This window comes from Lepisosteus platostomus, chromosome 7 (assembly GCF_059453375.1).
Source record: "Lepisosteus platostomus isolate fLepPlt1 chromosome 7, fLepPlt1.hap1, whole genome shotgun sequence".
Taxonomy (NCBI): Eukaryota; Metazoa; Chordata; class Actinopteri; order Semionotiformes; family Lepisosteidae; genus Lepisosteus; species Lepisosteus platostomus.
In genome coordinates this window covers 9,736,708-9,757,102 of record NC_142617.1, presented here as the reverse complement: position 1 = coordinate 9,757,102, position 20,395 = coordinate 9,736,708, and the positions used below count along the sequence as shown (strand labels likewise).

The 20,395-nt window shown below is 42.4% G+C and overlaps 1 protein-coding gene across 1 annotated transcript in view; it reads left to right on the top strand.

Moving 5' to 3' along the window:
- The first annotated feature begins 543 nt into the window (after positions 1-543).
- arhgef17 (Rho guanine nucleotide exchange factor (GEF) 17) overlaps positions 544-20,395 on the top strand; it is a 91,930-nt gene continuing 72,078 nt past the window's right edge. The window contains exon 1 of the mRNA XM_088639119.1: positions 544-5,920. Coding sequence (XP_088495245.1) covers positions 1,619-5,920 — 4,302 coding nt within the window. The 5' untranslated portion in view covers positions 544-1,618. The remainder of the gene's footprint in view (positions 5,921-20,395) is intronic.

Here is a 20,395-nt window from a genome sequence, read left to right as displayed (position 1 = left end):
ATTTTGGTTTTCAATTGTTTGCCGTAACTGAAAAATTCTTAGGACTTTACTTATTCTGTCTGTGTGATCACCCGCCTTCTCCCTACAGTCACACACGTTTTTATTACTTCTGTACAAATAAGTATACAACTGAAAATATTATTACTTATTATTTACAAATATAAAATAATTATAAATAACATCTTGTAAACAGTAAAAACACTCCTCACGTTACAATGTTATAATTCATGCAATCTCAGGCAAATTTATAATAATGTGTTTCTTAGCTTAGTGTTCATATTTACAAATTAAGAGCATGTTGTCTGTACTGTTATCAAAATGTTGAGAAACAGAGTTACAGGTCGAAACATTAGAGGCGTCCATGGTATGATATGAACATTTTATCACTTCTGACTGTCAAGGTTGATGATTTGGAAGAATCCGTTTAATAGGTTAAGGAATAAAACTTAACCAATAAAGCATTTTTAACCGCGGTGTTCGCAAATTCGGTACGTCATGTTTAACAGGACCGAAAATCCTGTAACGCTTAAAAAAAAAAAAACCTACCCTCCACAGTTCTGTAATGTCCAACCTGCCCATAAGACTACAGCTCGTTTCCCAGAGCTACTGAATATATAACCTTCCAGATGTTTTTCCTCGCCTGAATTAGTTATTATCTGAAAAGATATCCGCAAGCGTCACTTCTGCAGTGTTCCGCGAGAGGTCGACAGGAGCAAGCGTTCTGCCCCGGAACAATGCTGAGAACAAAGGATCGCATTAAAAGTAGGCTTCTGAAATCTAGCGACAATAGAATGATTGTTTGCAAAACTCACATAAGTCCAAAACCATTAACCCTCGAAAGAGTTAAAAAGCCCTGCGCTTTTCTACGTATCTAAATAATGATGTTTGTTGTCGTTCCTATTTATTTTTTTCTCCGGGAATAGTTCAAAAGTTCCTCTTCGCACTTTTGTATAAATCCGAAATAAAATTATTACCAGCACTTGAGGGGTTATATTTCGTGAATTGTCTGGTCCGCGGTATCTTTGTTCGCATCAAAAAAAAAATCTTTTTTCCCATACCTAAGGGGCTAAGACTGGTCTTATTGACTTAATCCCGCCCACCTTGGAACCCAGTATTTGCATGTTAAAAGACAAAAGTCACGGAAAACTCAATTATGTCAAGATAAAAATAATGCACGAACTGGTTGAGATTACAAAACAATCCTAGGAAGGGATGCCTTTGTAGTGAGCGCCGCAACGTTGGAAATGGGATTTGTTTGGGAAAGTGAGCATTTTTTAAAAGTCGATGGAGGGGCTACAGGATTGAAGAAGCTGAGGGAAAACTTTGGCCAAACTTGGAGCCTTTCTCTGTGCATGGATGAAAAGCGAGCAGAATCCTGGAGGGGAAAAGTCCTGCAGAGGTCAAAATGCAACGTTTCCTCGCTTGGATTACCTTTTAATTCATTAGTTCAGTTGTAAGCAACGTTTTCTATTTTTATTTTTGGAAGTCCTGCCAAAAAACAAGAGTGTGGATGAGAGAAAATGGGGGAGTAAAATGCTATTGTGGATTACAACGACAGAAAAGTAAGGCACCTATGAAGTAAAAAAGTTGAATAAAACGAATAAAAGGGGAACGCACAATGGCAGAAAAGGAGCCGGGAAAGAAGGTAGCTGTGTATCGGAGCGTTTCTTTCAAAAGACTTGAAAGCTGGAGCGCAAATAAAACTCGTTCGGCAACTGATGATCAACAACACAAATCAAAAGATTTAGAGAGCGGCGCCCATCCCCCTCTAGCTACAGAAGCCGCAGTCGAGAAAGCGCAGCCCTCGGCTACGCGCAGTGTTGGTGTGTCAAGAAAAGTTTCCAAAATTTCAGCTGCCAACGTTTCGACCGCAGATTTTAAGAAAAACTCTCCTCACTCGATTTCGCCCTCGATACGCCAGCTTTCAGAGAAGTTTAACACCGCCACGGAGAGGACGCCAGCTCCGGCTCCTGTCAGTAAAGGGGTCTCAAAAGGCACAGCTCCGAACAGGAGTAAATCCAGGAATGAGGGACTTTTACAGAAGTTGCGGCAGGAGGAGAAAGGATATTTGCCGATCTCGGATAGAGATCCATTAGGGACTGCTGCGAGCAAAGCTCAGGCGGAGCAAGACTTAGTTTCTGAATCTGTTTTAACCCACGGGACAGTGAAAACTCACGGAGGGATTATCGACAGAACTGCGAATACAGGTACACCGAACGCAGGTAAGAAAGATTATTTTCCAACCGCTGCGCCGCCTGGCACGCCGACTAGTTTGACAAAGACCGTAACCACCGAAGATGATGTTTGTATCGCGGGAGCCTCGGCTGGCAAGTCGCAGCGTGACATTCTCACAGCAGACACCCCTTGTGTTGAAATGACCAACTGGCCAAGCGTTACAAAAATTAGAAAGCTATTTGGAGACGGCCACAGAAAGCCGCACAGGTCAACGTCTGACGCTGACGACCTGAAGTCTGCAAGTCAGCACTTCGGCTGTGTGAAAGAAAGTGCGCTGACAGATATAAGTGAGAGACAGTCGCCGCCACCGCCACCAAAACTTTGGCAAGCCAGCCCTGAGGATGATCGTGGTGTGTGCTGTGTGGACAGGAAGGACACCGTTTTAAGTAACAAGAGGAGTACGGACTCGGATATGGACACTGTTTTCAGCACTAAACCCATCGATGAAGCTCAGTTTACCAGCCAGCAGCGACAGGACCAGCTCCCTGATGTCTGCAGAACAAGGAGTCCCAGTGAGAATGTGGAGAATTGGACTGCAAAGGTAAACAGTGACCCCAGGCCCCCTCCCCCAGTTCCTCCGCCCAGGAGCAGCTCTGTTCCCCTTTCCCTTAGAGCCCAGTCGCTTTCCTTTGGTTGGCAGCACAAACAGGAGGCAAGACAGCAATCAGATAGTTTACATTCTTTGCATAGCTCTTCCAAACCACAGGCTGCCCCCTCGGCTGCTCCTGCCTGTGATAAAGTGAGCTCCAGCGAGGAGGAGGATTCCTACCGCAGAGGTAGCAGAGGCAGCTTCCCCTTGACTCACAACAGCAGCGGCAGCGGCGGCGCTGGCAGGAACAAAAATGGCTCCTGGGTCCGGCCCCCGGGGAGATCGTCTGGCAGCGAAGAGGATGGCCCGCCAGCAGTAGCCCACAACAAGGACAACGTTCGTCGGAAATCCCTGAGGAAAAAGAAGAAGAATGTGGGTGGGAGCAGCAACAATGGAGAGTCTGACGACAGTTATGATGAGCCGCTGATGGAGCCTTTTGAGAGACGCCAGTTCCCCTGCGACTTGGAGCATTGGGTGTGTAAAGATGAAGTCCTGAGGCCCAGGTCTAGCTTGACAGCTGGAGTGGACCGCCCTTCCCTCGCTGGCCAGCCCCGGGACCACCACACGTGCCCTCCAGTGGAAGGAAGTTATTTCTTGCAGCGTTCTGGAGGACACGAGTTCTATAAGCGTAATTTCCAGAGCCCTTCGGTTGGCTCCTCCATTCCGCAGGTTTCCCGAGTGTCCAAAGTCAACATCTCTTCATTCATGCCCAGCCCTTGTGGCTCCCAGAGCAGTAGCAGGTATTCAAGCACAGAGACCTTAAAGGAGGAAGACCAGCCTTCGACTGGTTCTTCTCTGATGAGCAAAAGCTTTCATGGCAATTTCACCATGTACAGGTCACCCAGTTTCAGCCAGGGTGACTGTGTTCCCAGACCTCAGGTACGCGTACGACCAAAGCTGCCATTTGGTATCGTAAGAGTTCCCAGTGAGGGCTTGTCTGAGAACAGGAGCCCCCATGCCTTTGTCAACGAGAAAGCGAAACACAGGATGTCCGTGTCAAACCCCGACATTGCTTCAGAAACGCGCACCCTGCTCAACTTCCTCAAAATGGATCTTTCTGATCTAAGGTATCGAAAGAGAGGGAAGGGTGGAGGTGATCGAAATGAAGCCGTTTGCAGTCAGCAGGCCAGTTACCAGAACACTTCACCTGCCTACAGAGTGGGCTCAAGGGCCCAGTTCCCTCCACAAGGGCGTCTTTCTCTTAAGGATCTGACCGCTACCTTAAGACGTGCCAAGTCTTTTACTTATTCTGAAAAACCAGTAGGGCGGCGACAGTCTGCCACTGGCACGATGAAGCAGAGTCCCTCTGAGCAAATGCTGGACACCTTGGGGGACAGATACACTGCTGTTTCCGACAGGGAAGTGCAGAGTGACGTCGGCCAGAGAAGTGATGGCTTTGACGATGAGTTGCTAAGCCCACTACGAGACCAGTACATACAAGAAGCTCGACAGGTTTTCAGAGATATCAGCCAGATGGGGGCTCAGCAGGAATATTATTGTGGTGTGGATTATAAGGAAAATGAATGTTTCAAAAGGGGGGAGGAAAAGGACCAAGAGGAGGAAGGTGGAGCACTCCCGGAAGAGAACAATAGCTCGGTTGTGGGAAATAAAAGAGAAAGTGTGAAAAGTTTAAAGAAGGTGGAATCGGATGAAAATATATTTCGTGAGAAATCGGTAGATGAGTTGTCTGGACACGAGTCCAGTTTGACAGATGAAGGAATTGTTACAGAGCCAGAGACTGGGCCTTGTGGGATTTCATCTAGCAAAGACGTTCTGGGTAAGTCAGTAAAGGTGAGGAAGCAGTCGAGCAGTGGGCTTTACAAGGAAGATCTGACGGATTTGCAACCTGGGAAAATCCTTCCTGCGCCCGATCCAGTTGTTAGAACTGAATACGACGCTGTAGCAGTTGGGGGAGAATCCAACTATAATAAAAGTGTAAGTCAAGGGCCTCTTGAAGCTCCTTCAACACCCAGCGCAATCCGCCGAAGGAGAAAGTTTTCTTCTGCAGGAAACAATGGTTCAGACTCCAGCAATGGAAGCAATGGCGAATCGAGTGGGGAAGCCTACAGATCTCTCAGTGACCCCATGCCACACCGACGATGTTCTATCTCGGAAGACGCCAAGAATTTCTCGGTCGATAGCAACCTCCTGGGCTCACTCAACTCCAAGAACGGGATGCCAGAGTCCTCTGCCACAGATCTCTCTGAGTACACAGGCAGTGCTGCCAGTGACCTTTCAGTCTGCAGTGATGGGCTGAAGGATTACAGTACCGTCATCCAGAGCATTGTGAGGGAGCCTGGAGCCATGGATAAGTTGAATGACGAAAAGGGCAATGGAAAGACTGTGAAGAAGAAATCCTTTAGTGATCCCAGTCGCCGAGGGGAGTCTGACACACCTGGGTTCAAGGGCCCAAGTGAGCCAATCAATGAAATGGACCAATCCATCCTACCATCCAGTAGTGAGCCAATCCTCTCTGAGCAGAGGGATGAGCTGGGGGAGCTCCAGGAACTGTACAGGCCTGACGCGAAGCTCCGCTCCCAATCTGAGCACATGTTGCCTTCGCGCCTCGAGGCGGATGCTTTGGAAGAGGCGCCGTGTTTCCCGTTTGACCCCAAGTTGGCGGAAGTCCTTTCGCCCCGCATGGCAAGACGCAGCTCCAAGAAGCGAAACAATCGGGCCACGCATCAGGAGGGCAGAGCGCACCAACAACCGGATGATGCCGAGCACCTGCACCGGCTCCAGCCATCTCCCAAGCTCAGGCCTGCATCGAAGCATGTCCGGCACGCCAGCGAGCCCGCCACTTTCGTCCCCATCGTCGCACCCGAGACGCACCTGTCCCAAAGCCATCCGGTTCACATCACTGTTCCCGAGCCCTCCAGACCACCGCAGAAACCGTACCCCGTCGTCCAAGCTCCTTCTCTGGAGGACGTAACCAAGCAGTATATGTTGACTTTGAACGCTGTCGATACACCTGTTCCCGTAACCCCAGAAACCTCTAGGTCAACACCTGCTACTCCAACCACAGGGGAAGCGAAGCTCCTGAGGAAGGCCAACGATGACCTGAGCTCTGCAGCTCAGAAGAGCAAACCCCAAGTGGTGAGTACCAAGCTTTTGTGAAGTTTATTGTGCCACTTTTTGAGTAACATCGCTGTGTGTGAAAGCATCCCTGTTAGGCTCAGCTGAAAGTTGTAAAAGTTTGTTTCCCCCTTAAAGAATGATCTTTTCTTCTTATGCTTTTTACTGCTCTTTCTAGTGTCATGGTGGGACCGGACATGATGTTTAATGTGCTCCTTTTGACTACTAGACCCAGAATACAAGGGTGATGCAAGCTGATAAGTTAACAGAATTTTGGTTTTGCAGATGCAGACAGAGAAAATCAAATGAGAAACTTGAATTATAAAAGAGCCATTTCTTTTAATTTAATTTTATATTTCATCTTTAGTCTTTGTAGTCTTCCGTTGTTTCAGAACCCTTTTAATTTGAATGTTAAATGCTAAGAAGTCACCATTTATATGGTTTTTGCTAGGCACGAGCAAAGATATTAATAAAATTTACACTAAAGTTATTAGTCTTGTTAGAAGACCTCAGGAGTTCAAGCCAACTTACACTTTAGAGTAGGTTGTTAATGTGGTAGCATTCAGCCTTAGAATCCAGATATTTGAATGTGTTAGGATTGTTTTTTATCTTGAGATGTGAGCAAGAATGAGAACAATGAATGAGAACAAAAGTTCTTAATGATTTCTATGTGTTGCATAAGATCCTGCTTGTTCCATCTCTTACCTGGTTTTGCTCTAAAGCATTGCTCTTGTCTTCCAGTCTTCCAGTATGAAACCTTTGATTTGTTAACATAACATTAGCATGTATTAAATTCTGTTACCACTGCTTGCTGTTACCACAGTTTATATGTAAAAGTAATGTTTTTAACTGAAGAGAGAGAAATCTTTTGGTAAGGTACAGCTAGTAGATGCTGCCTCGGACTTTAGTTATAGAATACAAAAGCAATGAGAAGGAAGATGATTGCTTGCGCTGGTAAAAATTCAAGCCCCACCCGGTGTACAGCTGAAACAGGTTTTGAGGGTTTCTTGCATGATGTAGCTGTGTAATATAACTGATCTGATGTATATGCCTTCTGATAATTTCTGATCGATAATAAATAAATAAAAGTGACTAAAAACAAAGAATCTCTCAGTTAGAATTCCTTCTGAGGAAACTGTATTTTCTTTAAACTAATGCTATGTGTAGGGAGCAGTTATAGTTTTTTTTTATCTGTTACAGCACTGATTCGTGTTAAGATTATACCTGTTTGTACTAGTACCTCAGAACGCGGATGGAGAAACTTAATAATAACACCAAGCCATTACTGCTAATAGCTGTAGGCATGGATCCAGCACCTAATAGCTACAACACCTCATGTTTAATATTTACTTCAATATCTAGCTGACAAAGGCAAGTCCATTGTCTTGCAAGACTACTATTCATTAAAGAGGTATACAGTAGATGGTGAGCCTTGGTTTGTGTTAAAATAATTCAAATACACCAGTCTTTGATTGTATGAGTAGTTTTAAGGTGCATTATAGGAGAATTTCAGCTAAATGTGCCACAAAAAACAGAAGTGCTATGTTTACACTTTAAATTGAGAGATTTTTACAATTTAAATAACACAAAACTGGTTTCCCCTTTTTTAGGACTTATTTACTGGGATCTTAAAATATACAAGATGAATAGTACTGAAAAATTCAAATGAGGTCAACCAAAGCTTAAAAGAACTCCAAGAAATACAGCTGTGGAACTTGGTTGGTTGCATTAAAAAGAGAAAGGGAAGAGAGCCCAGTTTAACCACTACGTCAATAACGCTGATCAGATGTGAAGTGCTCTGTGCAGGCCACATGGAGCACACATTGTCAAACCGACCTGGTTTTAAGATGTACTGTACAAAGAAATGTAGGATTCATTTACCTGAACATTCAAAGATGTTTCTTCACTGGTCAATTGCAGGAAGTTCAGGGGCTGGATGAGCATTTTGTCTGTGTGTGAAGTATGAGATTTTTTGTGACTTGAGTCATGCCAATGTTATGGTGAGACGACAGACAAGGTGCAGCTTTTATCATTTTTTTCTAGTCATAAGGAGGAATATGTCCTACGATTCTGTAACGCGCAAGCTCATAGTGGTGATCCTTTTTCTTAGCTGCCTGGCGAAAGCAGATTTTATTGATTTTTATGTTTTGCACTGCCTTTCACAGCATTGATCAATGTAGGCTAATCACAGTGTTGACCTGATTTGAACTCCGCACTCACTTTCCTTTCTAGGAGGTTCAGCTAGCGGACTATAAGATTGTTCATGAGTTAACAGGTCTTCAATAGGCAGAGAACAAAGGACCTCCCTTATACAGTCTCTGAGTGTAGTTTAATAGGAGTGTAGTGTTAGCACAATAAACTAGGTTATTTTTGTGCTGCCCATTTGTTGATCCTTTTATATGGAGGTCAGCTTTAAAGGTCAGATATTGCACTTGGTATATCAGGTGAATATGTGCTTTTAATGAGAATGTTGTGTATACTTACAGTATTTTAACAAACTCTCAGCCCCTCACAACACAACATTTTCTGTCCTAGCAGGAATATTAGGCCTTGATTTTTGTGTGGTATTTCATGACGGACAAAGGAACTGTACCGTTTATTTGTTGATCCGTATTCTATGCAGTAGAATAAGTTTGTGTGTCATGGGAAATGCTGATTGCATCTTTGTGAAGAGCTGCACTCAGTGTGAACCTTTGAGTGCATCATTAAAACTGAAATGTAATGGCAAGTTGGCCTGCCAATTGTTGAGCTTTGATGTTTAGAATGTCTATATTGTTTCTTCTTTAGTTCCTGTGGACAGGCGTCAGTTTTATAAGTATTGGTCTGTTTGTTTGGAAGACTGTTTTGGGAACGTTATCATTGGGCCATGCGGAACGGAGCTGCATGAAAAAATGTCACTCCCTGTATTTTTTTTAATTCGCTCATCCATGTCACCATTGCATTGCACACTCAGTGCGAAAAAGCAGGTTGCAAAGCCAACCTCTGTGGAGGGAGACTTGTTTAGAAGAAAGGATTAATGACCAACTAAATCACTCCTCCTTGTATTTGCCGGGGTTGTTTTGCTGGTGGTTCACATGAATTAACTCCTCTTTTGCTCCTCTGTGTGAGACATTCGCCAAAATTGATTTTCTCCCCTTTAGTGTGTTCAGCAAATGTGGGGAAAAAAACACTTGGATTAAAAGAAGCCTGCGGGGCCAAGCAGATATTTCCTCACTTTAGGAAATGCATACAGAAACAAAACGTGGTTTAGATACAATTTTTCAATGCTGTTTAAATAGTTATTTTTTATGATTTTTTTATGCTTTCTTAAAATGTATTCAGTAATTGTCTTTTTTTTTAGTATCTCACTATGAATAACGCCTGTTGGTTGGCAGATATATCCCATAAAGAGATTTAAATCCCTTTAGCTATTGATTCTCTTGTCCCAGGTTAGGAATACATAGCAATCTGTAGATTAAATTAGCATCTTCTGTGTCGGGTTAGAGAAATTGACAAAGGTCATCCTTCTTGTTGACCATTCCATGATGCAGTTCTTAAAGGCGAGCGAACTTTTGCTTGTGGTCATTTTGCAGGTGTGACATTTGTATGGTATATTTAGTTTTGACTTTTGACATGACTAAATGTAACATACTGAAATAGCTGAAATGAAATCAACAATCTCTCTTAAAGATGTGCTTTTTTATTTATTTTATAATAAAGAAATGTAAACCGGATCCAGGATAAATCAGATTGTTTTTTAAATCTTGGCGACTTCATGACAAAGATGGAAGAGCCCTAGAGCTGATGCTCATCAGCCTGCAAATAGATTCACTGCTTCCGAATAGCTGCATCTTCCATTCCCTGATCCAGAATGTCTGAGACTATTTAATAAGATCTTTATTGACCATATGCAGTTTCTGGTATTAGGAATTTGTCTTTTCACATACCCCAGCTTGCTCTACATGAGACACACAAACAAGGAGAGAAGCTTGGGGTCAGAGTGCAGGGTCAGCCATTTATACAGCGCCCCTGGAGCAGTTGGGGTTAAGGGCCTTGCTCAGGGGCCCAGCGGAGTAGGATTCCTCTGCCGGCTGCGGGATATGAACCAGTAACCTTCCAGCCACAGGCGCAGATCCTTAGCCACAGAGCCCCCCCCCCTTTTTAACAGCGTCATGAATGTTGTGTATTTTGAAATTAGCCGAAAGGTTGTCCCTCCTTGCTTATGTTTTACAGGCTTTTGAAGCCAAGTAAGCGACTAGAGCCTAAATCTGTTGTCATTTATGGTTCCCTCTCTCGGAACCAGACAGACATCCTCCTGTTTGCCTTTCCCTCATGAGGCGTTATCATGTACAGTAGGTCTTCACACCATTGTCCATTGAAGAGCAAAACTGCAAGCACAAGAAAACTAGAATCTTTGTTTTTTCAAGTACATCTTCATCATGCATGTACTGTACAGTGTTTCCTTGTAGTGATGGTGAATAGCAGTGATCTTTCCCTTTTAAACTATGGATTTATTCCAATGTCTGATGAGGGTCAGGGGTTAAATTACCTTTTGCGATCCTAACCTTTTCTAATTTGCAGAATTGATTCTTTATTAACATGATGCCTTGAAGAGACGGTAAGAGCAGGCAGGAATGTCAAAGGGGTCAAGGAGGCTTTTACAGTATATTGGTTTTGTTTTCAATGTTGTAGTTGTCAGTCTTCTTTCTGAAAATGTCTCTAACGGTCAAATTTGAATTCGAGTTTAGGAGGTGCAAGTAGCTCCATTTTATTATTCATTTTCATCATTTTTGTTTTGTTTGATCGTGTCTCCGCTTAATACCATTTGTGCTAAGTTTCGTCTGGATTGTGTCACTTGCAAAGTAAACAGACCCTTTTCAGTACAGTTTTGAGAGGAAAGCCACAGTCAGGTACCAAGAAAAGTGAATTTTTCCCTTTTGTGGTTAAGAAGCCTGCTACAACTTCCACACCAAAGACCGTAAAATACCATGTATTAGGTACTTAAAACATAATTGACAAAGCGGTGTTGTAATGTCCAATAAATCATTGAATTAAAATTTTCCATACATTAAGCCACGCACTTTTTTTTCTCCTCAAACCCTTTCAGACAGTTCTTAACTGGAAGCATAGTTGGAAAATGAAGTCATTCCCTTCAGGCTGAATGAAATCAGGATCAGGCCAGAGATCAGGTATATATAGTATAAAGTTATAGTGGGGGCTGGGAGTGGACTGTGCAGTGTTTTCACAAAAGCAAGCTGGTGGAATGTGCTTCCCCAGTGCTAGCATACTGGAAGGATGAACCGTTGTTTTGTAATGTATGCAGAAAGGAAGACAGCGCATGCTGTAGACAATGTTTTATTGCTCATACTTTTACATTGTCCTTTATCTTTCTTTCGAGTCTGGAAAGCAGTGAAAAATAAACTGAAGAAAGCCCCCTTATTTATTTATTTTTTTAGTAGTCTGCGTTGCTACTGGTTAATATCAAGTTTCCCTGGGAAGGATTTTTTGTTCTGCTGCTGGAAAGCAGGCAGAAGGGTAATGGGCTTGAGAAAATGACCCAAGGTGTTCGGAGACGTTCCCTCTATACGTCATGCCTGCTGTAACTTAATGTGCTCTCCACCTGTCTGCACTTTTTAGAATAATGAAAGGATCATCCGAACGGACAGAGGTGTGCTTGATAAACATCTGGCTCTTGTGATTCCTGTTCAGCTTTATTATTCCTTCCTTTCCCACTGCAACCGTAGCGGTTAGTCTTCGTATTTAATCAAAAATGTTTCCTTTAATTTTTTCCAGTTGTCCAAAGGTATGTTTGGATGGCTGTCGGTTCCCTTTTCTGGCCCTGTGGATATAGTGTGTGTTTTATTGCAACAGTGGTCTAGTTAGTGGTAGCGAAATGAGCTCTGAAACAGCGCACATTTAGTCAGTACAAGTATTCTGCTTGTCATCAGAATGAGATGGGGCTGATTCCTGACGCTGGCGTGCCGTGATTCTGTAGCGCCAGGCTTGTGTTTTACTCGGGGAAACAGGAGAGGCATCTAAAAATGTCCCGCTGATGGATTCCAGGCCTGCCGACCTGCGCGGTAATTGAAAATGCGTGGCTGACTAAAATCAGGCCATGAGCTGTAAAGTGGTCTGGTATGAGAGTGTAGCTGTGATTTTTCATTTCTGCTTCAGAATTGTGCAGAGTCCTGAAACTGCACCTGTACTTATACAGGATCCATATGGGCGATGAGTTACAGTGCCTTTTGAATTCCCTGCCATTGCTTATGTTCTTTTCAGTGAACCAAACCTGTTGGGCTGTAGCACAAGTATGGACAGGAGAGAGCCATAGAGAGACTGGTGGCTTTTGTTATCAAAGTTTACTAGAATACTCTGCCGTTTTCCACACGTGGGGTCTGCCGTAAGTCCTTGTTCTTCATAAGGAATTTCCAAAACTAAAACATGCATCTTACCGGCATATGATCTAGTCCTCCTGCAGGTGGTATTGCAAGGCGTATGGTAAATACAGTCACACATTCGTGTGTAAATGGCTGTGAAATTGTCTTTTCTGTGAAATTCTATTGGTGTTCCACTCTGCTCTACATAAATGAAATGAGATCTGTACAATCACATGCTGTGGGTTCATGTCTCACAGACACCAGACGGCAACAACTTTTTATATGAATTGTTATTATGGAAGGAACCTTTACCAAGATCTTTTTTTTATGAAAACAAGCCTGGGTTCTTCTTTGTATGAGTCTCTTTAAATCGGAAATACATACATCTTTGCAGTTTCCACTGTTGACTGGATTTAATGGAATTCCTAGATGTAAGGGGGATGAAACCGTCTTTTTGTTTAATGTGAATGCTTTAAACTGGCATTTGAACCCTGCCTTGGATGTTGCCACGACGTAAATGAATTGCATCCTGAAGTAATCAATCACCGGTAACGGGGGCAGACAGTTGGCATAGGGTCTGTGCTGTATCTTTTTTCTTTCTTTCTTTTTTTCGTATCCTCCTGCTGCCTGACATATTCTTCCTTAACTGGTATTGGAATGTCTGCCCCTCACCGAAGGGAAGAAAAACAACTAGGATTGGGGTAAAAAGTTTCTGAAACTGATGTCTTGCTTCTATGACGTAATCATATAGTATACTGTTTTTGACCTGCATTTTGGTTTGAATTAATGTGGGTGTTGTACCTAGCATCCTTGAGGATACCACGTTAGTCTTTTTAGATTTAGTTTTTGCCTCTTGGTTTTCTTGTTCTATAATCAGTGACATCTAAAGACAGGAATCCCAAAAGACAGAGGTGATGCAGAGCGTGTTCGCAGAGCTGTAAATTCTTCAGTAGACGTCTAGAACTTCCTGCACTTTTATTTTAATACACAAAGCATTTCCTGTTGCTTTTCACCAGCTTGTAAAAGGTAACTGGCCCGAGTTTCTGACTTGGGAGGGAAATCGTACTGACGGAACGTTTTAGGGCCTGGAAAAAAAGTCTTAATTTATGAAATATTGAAAATATTGAAGATTTTGACCAATTAAAGGTTCTACGAGTTGCAGCTAAAAAGCTGTTGTTTGTGTTTCCTCTTTTAACACTTTTTAATCATATCGCCCACTTAAGATGAAAATCTCCACTAGAATTACTTTTTTCTCTCTCTCTGTTCAGGTTGCTTTTAAACCTTGTGATCCATGTGTTTTGGGGATGTTAAGGAACAGTAGAGCCTGCTGTGCTGCAGAATTGCAATAATTTGAAATAAATGTTCCCTGAAATTGTACTGCAGGTGTGTTGTATTTCAGTTTCTATCCTGGCGAAGCCAGTGCACTGGCAGAAAAAAATGTGACATTAGGCAAATGCAGTGCTGAAATATTGCAGGCCTTCAACAAAAAAGCAAAAATAAGCCAGAGGAAAGTCAGATTAAAGCAACACGTGGCACGAAGGGACATCAACCAATTTGTTTTTCTTGTATTCAGGCATTTTTCTGTGCTCGAAATTGATGTGGTACATGCATGGCATAAATAGATGACTGGAGTCCACAGTTATTCTTAGCTCATTCTCCCTGTTTTGCCAAGCTGTCAGAGCTGTAGATAGTGCTGTCTCTTGCCGGTATAGTGATGGACGGCTTTCTGGCCTCAGAATCCCTGTGGAGCCTCGATGCTTGTTTCTTTCCTAACAAGCCACTGTGCTGCCTCTATGAAACGAGAGGTATGTAGTCAAGCCATGACTTTGTTCTACTAATTTCATCTTAAGTCCGCCTTGGACAGCCTTTACAGCTAGTCCAGAAGTGCAATGCTGTCTGCCAGGTATACCAGAGGAACAAATTGTTTTTCAAAGCTGTTGGAGGAACTTGAAGAAAAACCCCTCATCTCCAGGTCAAAATCGGTTGATTGTTCCCGCATCCCTCCTTGACCTTGTAAACTGTCAGTTGGTCATCAACTCTATATGCAATGACATCTGGTGATTTTTGTTTGTCTGCTGGATGTATAACTACCGCAGACCCCAGAGATCATGGGTGATAGTGGGAAGGGAGCATGTGGTGGCTTGAAAAGTCTTTGACAGTATGAGATGCAGTGCAAAGACTCTCAAAGTCTTTCTGTAAACTTGGCAATTAGAGAAATTTCTCTCCTGCTGCTCTTGAAGTGTTTCTTTGGAAGTCACCGTGACGGCACAAAAACTGAAGATTTGCTTTACATTCCCCAATTAAGTTGGAAAGTTTTAGCCCACTATCTGGAACAGAACCTCCCATGTCCTTCTTTATCAAGGCTTGTGTAATCTTATTCACTTTTCGTTTTCACTTTTCACCGCAAGGAAATGTTAAAGGCACTGCACGTCGTTTAGAATTGTATCTTTTAATGACAAGAGTTTTTTGTTAAAACTTTTTCTAGTCATTTTTTTTGTATGACTTTATCTGCTCAATGATGTAGCTTGCCAAAAAAAAAAAAAGATTGGCTACCCTAAGATGGGTTCCTAAAATTCACAGGCTAAAGCCCCAAGGTTTCACAAGTGGTCATTTAATGTTCTTTTTACCTGAGCTATCCTTGCTTTTCTTTGATTTGTTTCTTCTAGTTCTGTTCCTGAAAATTGCTGTGCTAGATAACACGAATGCCTTTAAAACTGTGCAATGCTGAAAAATCCCTGCAAACTCCCGTTTCCAATAAAATGCTATATGTATTGCAGACGTGTCTTCTATGACATAAAATGGATGTGATAGTGCAAAAAAAAAACCCCAGTCTTAGACTTTTCAAGCCACTTTCTGTCTACAACTGAATACAACTGCGGTTCAACTGCATGATCTGTGGGATCTGTATTTCTTTTCTTCTTTCGGGCTTTTGATGCAGAGCGTCAGACCACATGTTTGTGAATCCCTGACTTACTAAGGAAAGCAGGATGAGAGCCACAGAGCTGATAAACAGCAGTGTGGGTGTAGAGATGACACATGCGCATGAAACAAGAAGACATCCATCTGCAACAGGATTCCCCAGTCGGAACCCCACCACCACTTTGTGCTGGAGATCATTAGGAATTCTGGTTCGCCCTTTCTGAGAGAGAGAGAGAGGGAGGGAGAGGGAGAGAGGGGCCAGCCGGTTGGAGGCCACATCATGAGAAAAGCACTGGGGAAGGGCACAGAAAAGCAAGAGCTTTGAAATTTCCCATGGTACCGCTGGCAGTGGTCCAGATGGAGGCCGTGCCATAGGAGGATCTGTGGAAAGTGTGTGGTGGTTACTGGGAGAAGCTTTTCCTCCAGTTGTAGGAGTCAGTGAGGAGCAGATCACTTTGTCTCATCGTTTTGAGTTGTTAGAAAGCACAGATCAATACACACGTAATGTAGCTGCAGGCACTTAAGTCCATGCTGTGCCCTAATTGGCAATCACAGAGGGCAACAAGGGGACACTTTATTTGGCATGTGTGCTGTTGCATTCACTTGACTTTTTTTTACCTCCTGCCCTGCTAAGAGAGGGAAAGAATGGCAAATATGTGATTCAAAATACTTTTTTAAGCCAGACCTGCTGTAGCGTTTGCAGGGGAGCTGCAAAGACCGACAGGCTGAGAATTTACATAGCCTTTCCTCTCTGCTAGCAGGCAGGATTATTGTTTTTGGGATGTGAGCAACACAAATGTTTTGTTCCACTGAGGTAGGAGGTCCGCTGGAAAAAAAAAGATCTGTTTATTATGGTGTCAGCAGGTCTTAAAATAGTTTTGAAGTTAACCGACCAGTGCAAATAAAATAATAATCTTCTGTCCCTATGTTATTGTACAGGTATATGCTAATATTTTAAAGATTAAATTCATGTTGTAACATAACTGCTGGTTAGGTTGGGAAGGAAGGTTCTGTTAGTACTTCAGGTGTCTTCTGCTGCAGTGTTCTAGATCAATTTCAGTTCTTTGGATAATCGTTCACCTGGTTGATGAAGTTAAATGTATCAAAACCTTTGATCTCACTGTGAATTGTAGCCATTTATGAATAGGAGTTGGGGATTCTTAAAACTGGATTTAATTTTGTAGTTAACTTCCTGCTGCTTCCTGTTATTTCAGACAGGCAGTGAATGTGTGGAACCCCAGGGCATTTACTGACAAATTGAAGCTGCATGAATGCAGACCCACGATCTTTATCCTCAGCATGAAGAGGATCCGACCCCCCTGCAAATGATAAAAATCAGTGACTGTATCCTGTTCGTGACAGAAGTGTCTACAGAATCGGTCTAAAAATTGTAAATGTTTGAAAGTTGTTTTTTTTTGTCACCATCCTTCATTGCCTTTTCTTTTTATGCTTTAAGATGTTAAACACTCCTTGGTTCTGTATTTTGATTTCCAGCATTCTGCTGGTAGCATTAATCTTCCGTGTTTTGGGTCACAATACCAAAAAGCTAATAAAGAGGTGGTGTTTTTATCTGGTGGTGAGAAGCAGCTGTTTGGTGGGCTGCAGGTGGTTAATTTTGTCAGTATTATTCTGCCTGAGCCCATGATCACTTGATGTGCAATTGGTAACGTTCTTTGACTACCTGAAGATGACCTGTTCTGCCTTAGCAGGTAAACTGCGTCTCGAAGATGAATTAGCCTCCATATCCAGTGGATATTTTCATATGTTAAATGGAGATTTACCATGCGTTTCCTCAAGTGCTGAGCTTGTTAGGGATTGAAATTGGAATGAAAGAAATAATGAATGGGCATCTCTGGCCTATTTTTCAGTTTAAAAAAAACGTTGTGATTTTTTCCCCCCACTTTTTGTGCTGGAAGAATGGCGAGGCTGTGTAAAAGCTTGTTTCCTGAATATGGGCAGTATTTTTGTAGGTTTAAAGTTTGTGAGGATTGGATCACTCATTAACCCTGGCTGGGAGTCCCAAAGCCTTTGAGCTCTTCTCTTTTTAATTGCTTCCCTTTTGTTTCCTTCAAACTTTCTGTCTTACTCAAAAATTCTAGACCTGTCACTGAAACACCCCTCAATATAGAGAAAATGAGCTATTTTGGCATTTACCACAGATGTCGGGATGCCTTATCATTTTCTAACCCTGCTAAGTGTATGTTTTTCTTCACAAGCTAGCCATCTTCTAGTCATTACCTAGGAAACCACCCTTTCTAATTACAGAGTAGAGCCGTTATGTAAGGGTAACGTGCTGTGAATGCTTTCTCTACCTCAAGTTAGAGTCACAACTGATTACATTTTTGGGGGTGCTGTGGAGGTGCGGAGGGGTGGGTGATGTTCTGTATTTTTGGTCATAACGCACCACGTCGTAAGTCCTCAGTTCGTTTATAATATTTCAGCTCTACATAGCACTCCAGGCTTTTGCCCTGTGAGGGGAGGGGGATTCTTTGTAAACCTTTTGCACCTTTTTCTTTCAGTCAGTGGGTTTAGGGTAAAAGTGGGCGGCAGATATTGGCTTGCTTTCGGCTTTAAAACAAAACGGCGCACACTGTCATTTACGTGGAAGGATGTATTATTTACATGTATAAATGCTGCTGGATCATAAAATGGAATGCGTGCGGCTCCTTTCAGCGTGATAGAAGTTTTAGCGGACCGTTAATTATGCGCAGACTTGCCGTTAAGCGGGCGATGCTCAACCCTACCCATACATATTAAATACATGAATACATAAATCCGTGTTATGCTACTGAGGAGCCTATGAGGAGTTTGAAATGCTTCTGAATTGCTCTTTTGGTTCCCTGTCCTCTCTCTTCTGTCGCTAGTGACATGAGGACTGAGATTGTGTTGTTATTCTTGAGGGAATAGTTTTACCTGCAGAACCTCAGCTGTTCTTCAACAAGGCCCTCATAGGTGTTCAGTGAGGCAAAGGGTTTTAAATAAGGCAGAACTGTCTAATGTAACCCACACACTTTAAGCAGCTCAACATGTTTTTGTGCTCTTATCCAGAATGCAAAAGCTCAGTGCAACATCAAAACATCCAGCAATATTGTCCCTGAGCTACAGCAAGGCAGGTTTCCATCAGCTGTTATTTATACAGATTTGTGTTGAATTTGGTTTCAACTTGGATGCCTGAATCATCAGAGAACCGGTGTCGTTTTTCCACAGGAAGGACTGCTGACTTATTTTTTTTCTGAATAAAAAACTCCAAAAAGGCCATTGCCGTCCTTTCCATATTGCTAATTGTTGTTTGGTTTCTTGGGTGGGCCTGAAAATAATAATGGTTTTGTGGTTCAGTTTTTTTCCCTCTTGTTTTCTGCAGTTGGGGTGGAGAGAAGCACATCTGGTGTTGTGTTGTGACCTATGGTTCACTCCCATGCCCTGATTCAGTATGGCTCTGTGTTCGCTTCATTTCTACTGCACCGCGCACCACAGGGGTTGCAAGAGGGTGTGTGCTTTTGTATTTAAAAAACAGAAACAAGTCCTTGTCATCTAACAAGATTAAATTTCACATGCACCGATATATTGTCAAAGATGCATGACGGTGCAGATGTTTATATATGACAGGTGATCATTCAGTGCAAACAGGGAGTTTTGTTTGATGGCCCTGCCAAACAAGATAATGGCCTTCCTCCTCCTTTTTCTTGGTTTTGTCAACTGTTTGACTGGTAATTCAACTGGTAATTCTGCCCTTTATGTCAACTTTGTGATTTCAGTGGTTGTTTTTCATCTACCAGACGGCACCTGGTAAGTGTGTGATGCAAAGATCCATTTTTGATGTGACAACCAGAGCCGTTTGAGGAAAAACGGGAATAAAAAGACAGAAAATAGAGGACCTCAAGACTGGAAAGGCTTTTTACATAATGTGCCGGTCCTATCCAGATTCCTGTTGAGAATGCATTTCGGAATCATCATAGCTGGCATCAGTCTTTCCAAATTTAGCGAGGCTAAATACAATCCTGCTGCCCGAGCCAACCAAATTTGGTTAGGTAAAGTTCATCATGTCCACAGGATTTGAAAAAAAAAGGAATAGAGAACTCCTTGAAGTTTCTAAAATGGACTCCTCTGTTTGCTCCTTAATTGATTTCAATCCAGTGGAGTCCATTAAACTGCGTCAGTGTGCTCTTGAAGCCTACCAGAACTACCTAATGCTCCTCCAATGGCAAATTTCTAAGCTTGTTAAAATGCTGCAAGTCTGCAGGGATAACATTAGCTGAGATTAGTTAGTTCTCACTATGTGTGAAATCGTCTTGGCGCCTCTGTCCTCATATTTTTTGACTTCATTTGTTTGCCAAGTGCAGACATTTCGACTGGAGCACAGCCGATGTGTTTTAACTGTGCCGCTTAAGATTAGGGAAGAAGTCTGAAGTTTTTGCCTTCTAATCATGATGATAAGCTAAATGGTGTTGAAGAGGAAACAATCACCTCACTCCAACTCTTCGGCTCTTTTCCATTCTTTACGGTGTTGTCTTATTCGTAATCTCAGAAACTCTACTCGAAGATCATTCCCTTTTTCCTTCACTAAGACTCCCTCTATGACTCGTGTATCTTTTTCAGCACAAAGGTGACTTACGGCTGAATCTAAATTTTGTTGAGCAAATCATTTTTAGTGAATTGCATGTTTAAATCAGTGTGTTGAGAATGAAAAGGCTGATAAGCACCATAGATCCCGGGTTTTTATGCTCTTTGTGGTTTAAGATTAACCAAGCTATCTGAAATATCTCTCAGATTCTGTGTAAGTGGTGTTCTCTTAGATCCTGTGTTTATAGTTTATCTTTAAAGTAACCTGATGAAAGACTAAAGCTATGGTGTTTTTTGAGGCTTTTTTAAAGGATATTGTCAGGTTTACTTCTCTAATCCTGATGATTAATGGTTTGACTGTCATAAATGTCATAAATTACCGAAAGGAGGTAAGGAGCCTTAAATTGAAGAATTAAATGTCAAGAGATAAAGTTTTCATCATATCAGGCTTTATAGTGATGTAAGTGAGAAACCCCTCATGACAGCAATTGACTCTACCTTTCCTGTATGGGTTTGTGTGCATAAAAACAAATGTTCTAACATGGAAATTATATCAGTCCTGTGCTGAAGTACCTCTTGTCCAGTAAAGAGACTTCAGAGATGTGTAAATGTCTAAGTGGTAGTGTTAAAGTTTTTCTAAGGTGTTGCCTATGAACCACTA